Genomic DNA, 12,416 nt, shown 5'->3' with positions numbered 1-12,416 from the left:
AGCTCCACCTTTGTAACTTCGGTGTGCTAGTTCCTTTAAGGAACTTCACACTCATAGTTTCTGCTCAGGAACTTCTTGTTTCAACTCTGAAACGTTATATTACTGCTCCCACTCAGGAACTGCTCCAGAACTTCGTATTCAATGTTCCTCTTATGATGTACCTAGGAACCGCTCTGTTCGTGTTTCTTATAGGAACTCTTTTAGGAACTTCACTTGTTGGAAGGCCTTCATGATGTGATATATATTCAATGTTCCATGACTTGTTTCATGTTAATGTAATATGCACATCTCAAACACACATGTTAGTTAGATAATCATCATTTGTTTACAATCATCAAAACACTACATGACTCAACATATATAGACCAGTGGATCCATTTGTAACCCTAGACTCGCTAGAACAAGCGGATATAGGAAATGACTTCGATATTCTGGACCCTGTAAGTTTGGGCAGATCTGGCTCCACTACGTCCGACGCACATAGTCTTAATTTCATGCATGCTGTGTGCAATTGGTGTTGGGGGCTCAAGGATCATGTGTATAAAACGTTGCTTATAGTCCGACGCAAATAGCTTAATATTTGCGTCGAGTCCTAATCCGGCGCAGATTATCTCTCCTAGATTTGCATCAAGGCATGTAGCGTCGGACACATGTCTGACGCAAATGGGGGTATGACATTCGACGCAAATCGTTGATTTAGTACTAGTGTAAAAAAATCACTGTCCTATAAAACCAACTATTTTCCATCCCTACCCCAGCCTTTTCCTCTTTTTTCTTATATGATATAGAAATTAAGCGAATCTCGTTTTAATCTTAAAAGTGTTCATAAAAAATATGTACTACATATAATGATATAATGTACAACAAAAACTATAATATTAAAAAGAGTTCCTAAAGAATATGTACTATATATAATGTATAACAAAAATTCATATATATAGTAACATTTGAATATATGATCAAAATTTTGTAATTACCACCTTATCCAACTATCAAGTAATATCTACTTAACATAAATATATATAACTTGTCATATTCAAATAATATTTATGTACTAATTACTTCTTTCAAAGTTCTTTTTTTTTTACATTACTGCATATTCACTTATTTTCATTAGGTATTGATTGCAATAAATTTTAAAGTTGATTCCAAATACATTTCGAAAAATTTACGAATTTGAACAATTATTACTTCCAAAAAAAATTCTAAAAAACCCAAGAGTCCAAGACATACCCCGGCTACAATAATTGTGTATCAAAACTGTCCAAAATGTATAATAATCAAAATCAAGGTGCGTTAATATTTATTATCCATAATGATTTTTAGTAATATAATTTTCAACAACACTAGGATAACAATTAGTAGAATTTAATACAAGTATTGTTTATTTTTGTAGGAAAATCCAGATATTAAAAAATTTCGACACAGGGGTGTCAACTCAACTCTTGAAACTAATTGGGATAAATTATTTGGAGACTCGTATGCAACGGGTGAAAATGTTTATGTACCCTCAATGGACCACATTGAAGACCTTACAGTAGGGAATGAAAATACTGAGGAAGAGTTTGTAGAAAATCGTAGAGTTGATGATTTTACAACTGAATTATTAGATGAAGGGAACTTTTTTCGAAATTTTGTGGAACAAGCAAGAAATGGTGCCACCTCAGGTAATCGAGGAGGTGGTTCACAAGTAATTAGTGAAGGTGCATATAATGACATGCATTCTTCTAAGAAACAACCTATGACAAAACAGAATAGTGTACCATTGAAGCGTGCAAGAAGGCAGTCTGCTGGATCTGCCATGTTGGCTAAGGAAATAAGCGAAATGTCACAATGTGTCAAACTTATGAGTAAAAGCAGCTCTATTGATAGCATTGATCCATCTATGTCCACAATCCCTGTAGCAATGAAAATGCTTAATCGTATGGTAGAAAATTACGAATTAGAAAAATGTAGTGATTTGTGGTTTTATGCTACTACTGTAATTCAGGATCCTAGTAGTAGGGAAGTCTTCTTTAGTATGGAGGATGATGAAACTAGGGTTAAGTGGTTGCAATACTTGCTTAACGAGAAAAACAAGCATTGAAGCTTCTTTAGTTTAAGACTAATTTCTTATTTGCTTTTACATGTTTTTATTGTGTTTGAAGTGTATGGATAATAAGTTTCTTGTATTTTTTTCTTTTGAGGATGTAGTTGAATTTATATTTCATATGAATTTACTAAAATCTTTGTTTATGGTGCATATAATTGTGGTTTGCTTCATAATTGACAGGTTCAACATAATATGAATGTCGAAAGAAAAGCAAAATGTGTATTGCAATAGCGTACACAATGTCTCTAATAATTACATATTATTATAAGTACATTTACAAGGAACCTTGCATGACTTCAATTTTAACGGGGGAGATGTGGATGAAAGAAGTGATAAATGGCCACCCTATTCGATGTGTCAATGCATTTAGGATGGAGCCTCAATTATTTTTGAGATTATGTAAGGACTTATCATTAAATTATGGGTTGAAAGCTAGTAGTAACATGCCTATTTTTGAGAAAGTCGGCATATTTTTGTACGCAATTGCTCAAGGTGCCTCAAATAGAGTTCTTGGTGAGCGTTTTCAACGTTCTGGTGATTCTATTAGTAGAGCAATTCATGAAGTTCTTAATTCAATTTCTTGTCGAAAGGTGAAGAGTCTTGCACATGATATTATAAAGCCTTATGATCCCGATTTCACAAGTGTGCCTGCAAAAATAGCTCAAGATAAAAGATATATGCCATTTTTTAAGGTACATTTTATTAAGGTTTCTATTTGTGTCCTATATATGTATAAAACTATAATGTTTAATATGTCTAATATGGGATTTATATGATATTCTTACAGGATTGTATTGGATGTATGAATGGTACACATATAACAGCATGTATACCTGAGGATCAACAAATGCCTTATAGAGGAAGGAAAGGAATTCCCACATTTAATGTAATGGCTGTCTGTGATTTTGATATGTGTTTTACATTTGTATCGGCGAGTTGGGAAGGTTCAGCACATGATACTCGGGTTTTTCTTCATGCGATTGAAACTCCAGAATTAAATTTTCCTAAGCCACCTGAAGGTATATTTTTATTTACAAATCATTTTTATGTTTCGAATATAATTTTTCAAATTTGGGAATATAGTATGTGTTACATGCTAATAAATTATTTTTTCTTCAATCAAAATGATCATTTAGGTAAGTACTACTTGGCTGATAAAGGGTATCCAGATCGAAAGGGTTATTTGGTACCATATCCCAAAACAAGGTACCATCTAGAACAATTTAAACACACACCTCCACGAGATGATCGAAAACTTTTAATCGCTGGCACTCATCTCTTCGAAGTTGCATTGAGAGATGTTTTGGAGTCCTGAAGCAGAGGTGGAAAGTACTTACTAACATGCCACAATATAATGTTGAAACACAAATATAAATTATGGTTGCTACATTTGCATTGCATAACTATATTAGAATAAATTCACCTAATGACCCCCTTTTTAGAGTTTTAGAGGAGTATCCTGATTTTATACCCTCGTCGAGCTTCCTGATGTTCATGTTTTTCAGATGGTGGAATTAGAACGGGAAACTCTAGTGAAATGCAGATTATTCGTGATAAGATAGCGGAATCTTTATGGCGAGCTAAACGTAGCCAAGTAAATTAATGTAAAGGATATTAGTTTTTGTAGAATGTGTTTCTGATGAAGACTATTTTTGCTTTTTAGTTAATGCATATGAATGTCATTTTATTATTTTAGTGTTTCACAATCCTAATTTTAAATTTATGCTAAATTTATTTGGAGAGCTAGACAACATTATTGAATTATTCGAAATAATATTATTTTTTCATATTTTATTCATTACAAGATGGTTTTAGTTATTATAAAGTGTATACATTTGAATACTATATTCAGAGTTGTAAAATCCAACTAAAATTTATTTGTTATGAAAAGTAAAATAATGCATTGTGTCATAATATAAACTTTGATTTAACCATATAGTAATTAATCATATAATTATAATGAATATTATAATTAAAAAATATGTTATTTTTATCATATATAAGAATAACAGCTACTTTTACCGAACACTTATATTGTAAACAGCTACTTTCACAGCTAAGAGCTAACAGCTACTAGCCGACAGCTAACAGCTACCCGAACAGCTAACAGCTACTCCAACAGCTACCCAACAGCTACTTTTGCCGAATATTTTCCAATCAAGATTACTATTTTTATTATAAAAAATTTATCAATATATATTTTTATGAGTTCAATTACATTGATCTTCTTTCCAAATAGAAGTTTTAGTTGTACGTAATTGATATTTTTTTCTAACTTCTTTCATATTTAACGGCACATGAAAAGAAAATTTTGTTTTCTTTTAAATGAAGTTTTCCTTAATTTTCCTTTACTTTAATAAGAGATATATTGCAAAAAAAAAATGGTAGTTTTTAAAAATAAAAAATCTATCTTCTCTTTTTTTTTTCATTTCTAATTTTTTTCTATCAAACTTTCAAAGGCTTTCATCAATTAGCAACTTGCGACAGTTTTTATATTAAAACAATACATATAAAATTATACGTTTTTATATTACACTTGCATTACGCGTGTTTCTAAATATATACATGTGCACCAAATTATTTTTATCATATACTTGGGTGTACCGTGAACATGATACATCCAAAATTTTTTTATGCTCATTGTTCATTTGAAATTATCCAAATGAGCAAAATATATTAAAACAGTGTGTTATATAAAAGCAAAAGAGTAGAAAATAGTTTTCGATGTATCATAAATATGATACACCTAAATATATAATGAATAACTAACACTCGATATAAAAAGTAATTTAGTGGTAATTGATATCTATCCCCAAATATAATGTGTGTGCAAAACCACATAGTTATCATCCTCCTTTACAGTCTATTAGTCAACAATATTGTATAAGTATAAAAACTAGTCTTGTACCGACCTAAAATTTCTTTCTCATTAAGGACCAAATAATATCAAGAAACTATTACAACATTACCCCCCTTAAAAAAAAAAGCCCCATGAAAATGGTTGGCCCCAAATCTCGTACTCTCATTTGATTCGTGTCCGCCTTTGCGCATAGCAGTTGATAACGACGCGTAGCATATGGACATCAGACATGAAAATAATCATATTATTCTTTAATTGGTTGAACTTTTCTACTATTTTGGAGTCTTTAATCCTACTATATAAATTCCCCCGACTCTTTCACCAAATCTATTGCTATTCCCAATATATCATTCTCAACTGTCATCTGCTCTTCTTCCTTCTTTCACCATTTTAGGAGAGAAAATTTAAAGGAAGTTGAGTATCATTCAAGAAAAGAAACTACCCAGAAACTCACTTTTGTACCCTCCTCTGTTTCCGCCATTATTAACTTCAAACTTTTCAATTTTCTCAAATTTCTATGATACCCTTTTTATGTGTATGAGGGATTTTTGAGAGGTTTAGAGAATTTTTGTGACAAATTTGGTAACTGGGTTTCAAATTTTTTGAGTTTATAATTCAGAAAGTTAGATTCTTTTTCCATTTTTGGGATGAGAAACACTCGTTTTCGAGTTATTTTCAATGTTTTATCTACCATTGTGTTTCTCATTTTCATCTATAATTCAAGTTTTGGTGATAAATGGAAGAATTTGGGGAGTGGGTTTCATGGTGGAAGTTTTCAAATTGGGGGGAAACATGGCAGAATAATGGAAGAAACACATGAAAGTTTACTAATTGGTAATAAGAACATAAGTTTAGCTGACCATCAAATTTGTGCTCAATTTTTTGGGCATAAGGGATATTCAAGCAGCTGTGATTATGTTCTTGCACACCCAGAATGTACTTCAGGTGGGTTTTTCAATTACATAAAATTTTTCTACTGTGATTGCAAGAATTATCCTTTTTTTGGGTACTTAATTCTTGGTTCTTGGCTTGCAATACTGTTCTATTTGTTGGGAAATACAGCTGCAGATTACTTTTGTTGTTCATTAGAGAAATTATCTGATCTTCTGAAAATGTCTCCTACTGTTGCTGGTGTGACTTTGCTTCCATTTGGTAATGGAGCTCCTGATGTTTTTGCTAGTATTGCTGCTTTCATGGGAAAAGGTTCAGATGATGTGGGTATTAATGGTGTTTTGGGTGGTGCTGTTTTTATTACTTGTGTTGTTGTGGGAGTTGTTTCTCTTCTTATAGCTGATAAAAATATTCAAATTGATAGGAAATGTTTCATTAGAGACCTAAGTTTCTTTCTGTTCACTATAGTTTGCCTTACATTGATGTTGATTATTGGTAAGGTGAGCATATGGGGTGCCATGGCTTTTGTGTCAATATATGTGGTTTATGCTTCATTTGTTGCTGTAACTGAGATTATGAGGAAGAAGAGTAGGCGTTCAAAACCGGAGGGTTTGACACCATTGCTTCCGGTGGCTGGAAGTTTCTTTACATCGTGTGGTGGTGAAGGGGAGAACCAGTCTATGAACGCTCCATTACTTAGTCCTGATAACCCACCTGAGATTTCCCCTAAACTGCCTCATTGGATATGGAATACTAATGTTGCAATCTATTCTGATTTTGTAAAGCCTTCAGCAGAGAATAGTCCAGGGCCTTTGTGGGGTTGGAACGATGATGAAGTCGCAAATGAGGAATCAACATGTTCATTTTCTAAACTATGTTCATTGTTGGAGATACCATTAATTGTTCCTAGGCGTTTAACAATCCCTATAGTTGAGGAGGAAAGGTGGTCTAAGATATATGCGATTGCCAGTGCATTTTTAGCCCCTGTTCTTCTGGCATTGATGTGGAATACACAGGAAAACATTGGGCCTTTGAGTGGGAAAATTGCGTATATCATCTGTGTGATTGCAGGTTCAGTATTCAGTCTACTTGCATTCTTATACACAAGTCCGGATCACCCACCTCGTAGCTTCTTATTACCATGGGTTTTTGGTGGGTTCGTCATGAGCATCATCTGGTTCTACATCGTAGCAAATGAGCTTGTGGCTTTGCTTGTTTCCTTGGGTGCCATTTTTGGTGTCAACCCATCAATGCTTGCCTTAACCATACTAGCATGGGGTAATTCAATGGGTGATTTAATGTCAAACACGGCTCTTGCAATGAACGACAAAAAGGGTGTGCAAATCGCCATGTCCGGTAGCTATGCAGGCCCTATGTTTAATACCTTAATTGGTTTGGGAGTTTCTTTAGTGCTTGGAGCATGGTCCAACGGTTCAGAACCTTATGTAATTGCACCAGATAGTGGTTTGTGCATTACTGTTGGTTTTCTAACAGCAAGTCTTATATGGGCTCTTATTGTTTTACCCTCGAGCGATATGCGGCCTAATAAGATTTTAGGTGTTGGCCTCTTAACCATATATGCCATCTTTCTGTCTCTTCAGATCAGCATGGCCGTCGTTTTTGGCTCGCAGCCAGTGTAGCTACCACGCAGCTGTAGCATGTAGATACTCCTTAATAGATATATAGTCTTCTGGCTATAATGTAAACTACAGCTTGTACAGTTCTTAAATATATAGGTATTTTTTGGACTTGGCTCTTCAATCTCATTGTAGCAAGTCATCTTATTAGAAGAAATCAATTGTCTTCTGCAAATGCTTCATACCATATTCAGAACTATTAGAAGTAAAGATGTTCTTCTCTTCCTAATTTTTATGTTGTACTTGATTAATAGTTTATGTCATAAGATTTTTTTGTGATTTGTTGTGAACTTCATCCTTACTTGGAAGAAGATCCGATATGTTGGGTGTGACTTCCATCATATCTTGACAGGAACACACAATCTCAACTGCATTAATCATATGAATTTGAAAATCAAGTAACCAATTCAATTTTGCTGAACTATACACTAGATTCGATATGATCAGTCCTGAACTTTTTCTTTTTTAAGCGAACAAAACGCATCCATTATCTCAATTGCTGTAGATAATCGACCAACAAAATGTTAATCAATTGTAGTAGATATTTTTTTAGGGGAAATTATTATACTTCTTCCATTTTGAACTAAGTGAATATCTTAAAAAGCTCTCATATAAAAGAAAGAAGTATTTCACTTGTTTCATAATAGAGGAAGTGGTAGATTTTTAATTGCATATGATACATCTATATATATATATACATCTATATATATATATATACATCTATATATATATATATACATCTATATATATATATATACATCTATATATATATATATATATATATATATATACGCGTAAATATCATTCTCATTTCTCATGTAAGTATGCATTCTCATATGAACTCACTTATATATATATATATATATAATATATATATAATATATATAATATTATATATATATATATATATATATATATTATATATATATAAAATGGAAAAATTGACAGGAGCAATCCGAACTATGGACGTTCCGCCATTTTCAGTCTCAACTAAAGATTTTTTCTGAGTAGTCCCAACATTGGAGTATGTTTTACAAAAATGGTCTCAGTTGACTGGTGATCCATTTTACCGATTAATCTTTGTTTTTACTTTTTTATTACCTGGTTTACTACCTTCTCCCTCCCCTTTCTCTCTCCTTACTACCTTCTCCCAGTTGCAGCTCCCTCCTTTGTCCTTGCCACCCCCTCCTCCCTCCTTCCTCCCACATCCCTCCCCTGCCACCCCCTCAAAATCTCGCCGGAAAGCACCGGTAAAGGAAGCCCCAAAGTTCCATTACCGCTCTCTCTCCTCTGCTTTATGTCGATACCAAAATACCAACACCACCCCGTTGCATTGCCCTCTTCGAACTACCGCAAGCACCACCCTTCACCTGCCGTCGTAAGTCCACAACCATCGGCGCATCACTGCGTGCCACTCTCTCGCGTCCCAGTCGCAACTCCATTCTCACACACACGCACTCTCTCTCTCTCTCTCTCGCTACTCTATCTCACCTCGACCCAGTTGCGCTGCTATGCACAATTTTTCTTATATTGATTCTGATTTGATTTATGAATTTGCAGACTTCGAAATTGGGGGATTATTTTTTTAATTTTTTGTAAATTGATTTGAAAATTGAGATTTTGTTGATTTTTGGTGTTGTTGATTATTGTTCTCTTATTTTAGAATTTTAGGGATGAATTGTGCAAAATAAGATGTAGATGATAAGAATGATTTGAAGAATCATAAGATTTAATGCGTATTTCTATGTGGTTTCGACTCGACCCGGTTAGGCTGCCACCCAGACCACCACCTCGCCTCTCAGACGTCGTTGTCGTCTGCTGCTGCCACCCTCATCTTCTGTCGTGCGACATCCTTGTTTGTTACCTCTGTTTTCTTCCAAGAGTATAGTAGTCGGGGTTGGGGAGGGGGTGTCATAGGGGTGGCAGGTTTCGGTGGGGTTGGGGTGGGGTGGGTGGGGTGGGATGGTTGGGGGGGGGGTTGAGTGTGGGGGATGAGAGGGGTGGATGCCTACTAGAGGATAGAGAAAATAAAATTTGGAGGAAAAAAATAAAATAAAATTCGTTTTACCTGTTGTAGCAAGTCATTAACCTGCTAGGATCAATTTTGGCAAAAATGATACATATGTAATAGCTCCAATATTCTTTTTAAGTTGTTAGACCCTAAAACTTAATTAGTGGTATGTGGTAATAAGTCTAGGTACTTTTTATGGTCTTGATTGAGCTCATTAAGAGCTTATGATGTGGTTTTATGAAGTTTTAAATACTTGAATGACTTGTTTATGTGTGTAACAAGAATGTATATGTGTTTTGTATTCTTATTAACTTGGTAATAAGGTTTAAGGACCCTTAGATATGCTACTAAACCTATAAGAGCCATAGTAATAGAATCTACAAAAATAGAGCTGAAGCTTTTATCGGGTAGCATCAAAGTCCTATTTGTGAAGCCTTCTCTACTGAATTTCAAGTCTAAACCAAATGGGCCACGTCTACTTACCTTAGTATGTTAATTAGGAATGAAATCCAGCAATTAGAAACCATTAATAGGTTTCCTATCCATGAGGGTTTCCAATTAAACTCTTTTGGAGCAGCTGATGCAGCAGCTAGCTTAGTAAGCTGCAATAACCCCTTTTTCGTGTCAATCTAACCAAAACCAAGGCATGAATAGGACGCCAACATGCTGTACTTCACTCCCACCTCATGCTTTGCTTGATAAAACTTAAAACACAGCTGCCCAGAAGCACACACCACACTCTCTCCATCTCGCCAGAACCTGCGTCCCTGCCCCTAGGTGAGTCTCTTCAGTTTTTCTTCAATTTTCTCTTCCTTTAAGCTAGGTTTTCTTACATATTATTGTTCTACACTTGAATACCCAGAACCTAAGGCCTTTGTTCGTGCTTTAGAGCCATTAGAAGTTGGTGTTAAAGCCCCTAAGAAGTCAGGTATGCTGCTGGAAAACCTGTCAGCTTTGTTTGAGTTTTCTTCTTAGATTAGTTTAGCTTTAATCTTATTTCCTTACACCATAATGTCTTATTTTGATAGTATTTCAAGATACACCAGTAGTTGGACTAGTTAAGGAGCTTTAATCAAGGTTTAAGCTAGGATTTCTAAGGTACTAAGCTTGATTATCCTATAACCTTCTTTCTTTGAGTTGTTATAATGATTATATGTATGATGTGAATTGTGAGCTAATTTTTATGTGGAACCAGCATGTATATAATCTTTTAAAGTTATATTGAGTGCTATATAGTTGTTTTAAAGTTATAAGTACTCATTCTTAAGTTGTAATTGCTAAATATGATGTATATATGTCATTATGGTAAGTGTTTGTAATGGTTAAGCTTAATATCAATGTGAATATGCTATTTATGTTATTTAACCTACTGTTTAGCTACTGTAAAATATTAATTTAGTGTCCATGAAGTAATTTAGTTGTGCTAATCAAAGGTTTATAAATACTATGAAGACTAATGCCCTGATTTATAGTCGTTTCTGTAGAAAAAGCTAGTATGAAATTATGCTGAACTTTTGAGTGATAATATGTGTGTATTAAGTTCACTATATTATGTATAACATGCTGTCCTTAGGTACTTTAGTCATATTTTGTTGGTATTAGTCGTTTAATAGTGGCTCAAAGCATATAATCGAAGCTAGCAATAGAACGGTCATATGTATTGATTGTAGATTCTCTTTTTGGATTAATGTATACACATGTATAAGTTTGTATGATTCATACGATGGAATGATTTTTATGGAGAAAGTAGCCTCATTTAGTCGACCAATGAGGTAATGAACTGTGCCCCATGGACTGGGAACCTTGGGGGTTCCATAGGGAAACCTGCCCATAGCTCTATGGAACGATAATCGGGGAATTCAAGTAATGCGAAACTTGAATATGTTAAGTGATTGGAATTGGAAATATGAACTCCGGACTAGTCGCGGTAATGGCCATGGAAAACGAAAAGGTTGGGTGACGACCCCCACAGTCGGAGATGTAGGCTTTGTCCCCTCCGTCGCGTTCTCTTTCTCCAAGGAACTATGTTTTATATAATAATCTTAATTCTGTTTTATGCATGATTACTCATGGTAAGCTTATGATTATCTGTGTTCATGATTATTTCGAAAGCAAGTACCACTAAAGTATGTTTTACATGGTAATAAACTTAGTACTCAGCTTTTTGGCTGACGCTTGTTCTTGGAACCTGTTCCTGGTGGGGAGCAGTAGTTCCTGATGATGCAGGTTTCTAAAGACGTTATGATCGTGTCTCTGCTTTTGCTGTGCTCAAGTGATGACTTGTATATATATGCAGTGTTACATGCTCTGTAGTTATGCTTAAAGTGTAGCTTTTGATCTCAAACTCTAAGCTTTACGCTCGTGAGATGTCGTTTTAAAGCTAGTTTTTGTAATCCGACATAGTTGGTCGATGCTATGTATGTAAATTAGTAAGTATAAGGAATAAGGGTTGTATATTATCAGTTTGGTTGTATAAAAGTGTTTCTCTATATAAGTTCGTTGTTCTCGCGATATCATCCAATTTCCATTAGATGATGTCATGGTATGGTCCGAGTTTTGTTAACCAGGGCTTCCGTTGCACTTATTTAATTAAGCTGGTTAATAAATCACGGGCTGTTACAAATGGTATCCGAGCTAAATTAGGTTTGAAAAAAAAAAAAAGAGAAATTCCGGCGTCTTAATATGTGAAGTGCCTAAGTGCATATATGTGTTAGTAAAATTTGTGAAACTTGTGTGTTTTATCTTTATGGGTAGTAAGGTTATTTAGATAGCTAGTAACTACTAATTTATTTTGTAGATGAGTCAGATTAGTGATGATAACATCGAGGAATTGGTAATTATGTCCCAAGTATGCAAGAGCCTGATAAGTGGGTTCCGTTTCCCTTTAAGTGGTTCAATGCGCCTGCCCATGTTGAGCTGATAAAG

The 12,416-nt window shown here is 34.5% G+C and overlaps 2 protein-coding genes and 1 long non-coding RNA gene across 4 annotated transcripts; all 3 read left to right on the top strand.

Annotated features, from left to right (window-relative positions):
* Positions 1-2,307: 2,307 nt before the first annotated feature.
* LOC125491549 (uncharacterized) lies at positions 2,308-3,488 on the top strand. 2 transcript variants are annotated; one of them, XM_057391327.1, is made up of 2 exons: positions 2,308-2,784; positions 3,229-3,488. In XM_057391327.1, exons 1-2 carry the CDS (start codon positions 2,308-2,310, stop codon positions 3,307-3,309), a joined length of 558 nt encoding a protein of 185 aa, XP_057247310.1. In that variant the 3' UTR covers positions 3,310-3,488. The 2 variants fall into 2 exon arrangements, 1 of the variants encoding a protein (XP_057247310.1); XR_008967418.1 differs by lacking the exon at positions 2,308-2,784 and adding an exon at positions 3,028-3,111.
* A 1,756-nt stretch (positions 3,489-5,244) lies between these two features.
* LOC104883971 (cation/calcium exchanger 4) lies at positions 5,245-7,759 on the top strand. The gene has a single exon (XM_010668552.4). The coding sequence runs from the start codon at positions 5,600-5,602 to the stop codon at positions 7,481-7,483; it is 1,884 nt and encodes a 627-aa protein (XP_010666854.2). The 5' UTR covers positions 5,245-5,599; the 3' UTR covers positions 7,484-7,759.
* Positions 7,760-10,191: 2,432 nt separating this feature from the next.
* On the top strand, positions 10,192-11,969 carry LOC125492216 (uncharacterized). The gene is made up of 4 exons (XR_007268657.2): positions 10,192-10,268; positions 10,354-10,419; positions 10,520-10,589; positions 11,700-11,969. It is a non-coding gene; the product is annotated as an uncharacterized LOC125492216 (long non-coding RNA).
* The last annotated feature ends 447 nt before the right edge of the window (positions 11,970-12,416 follow it).

This window comes from Beta vulgaris, chromosome 8, assembly GCF_026745355.1.
Source record: "Beta vulgaris subsp. vulgaris cultivar EL10 chromosome 8, EL10.2, whole genome shotgun sequence".
Classification (NCBI taxonomy): domain Eukaryota; kingdom Viridiplantae; phylum Streptophyta; class Magnoliopsida; order Caryophyllales; family Amaranthaceae; genus Beta; species Beta vulgaris.
Note: the sequence above shows the minus strand (reverse complement) of the source record. Positions and strands in the feature narration are given on the sequence as shown.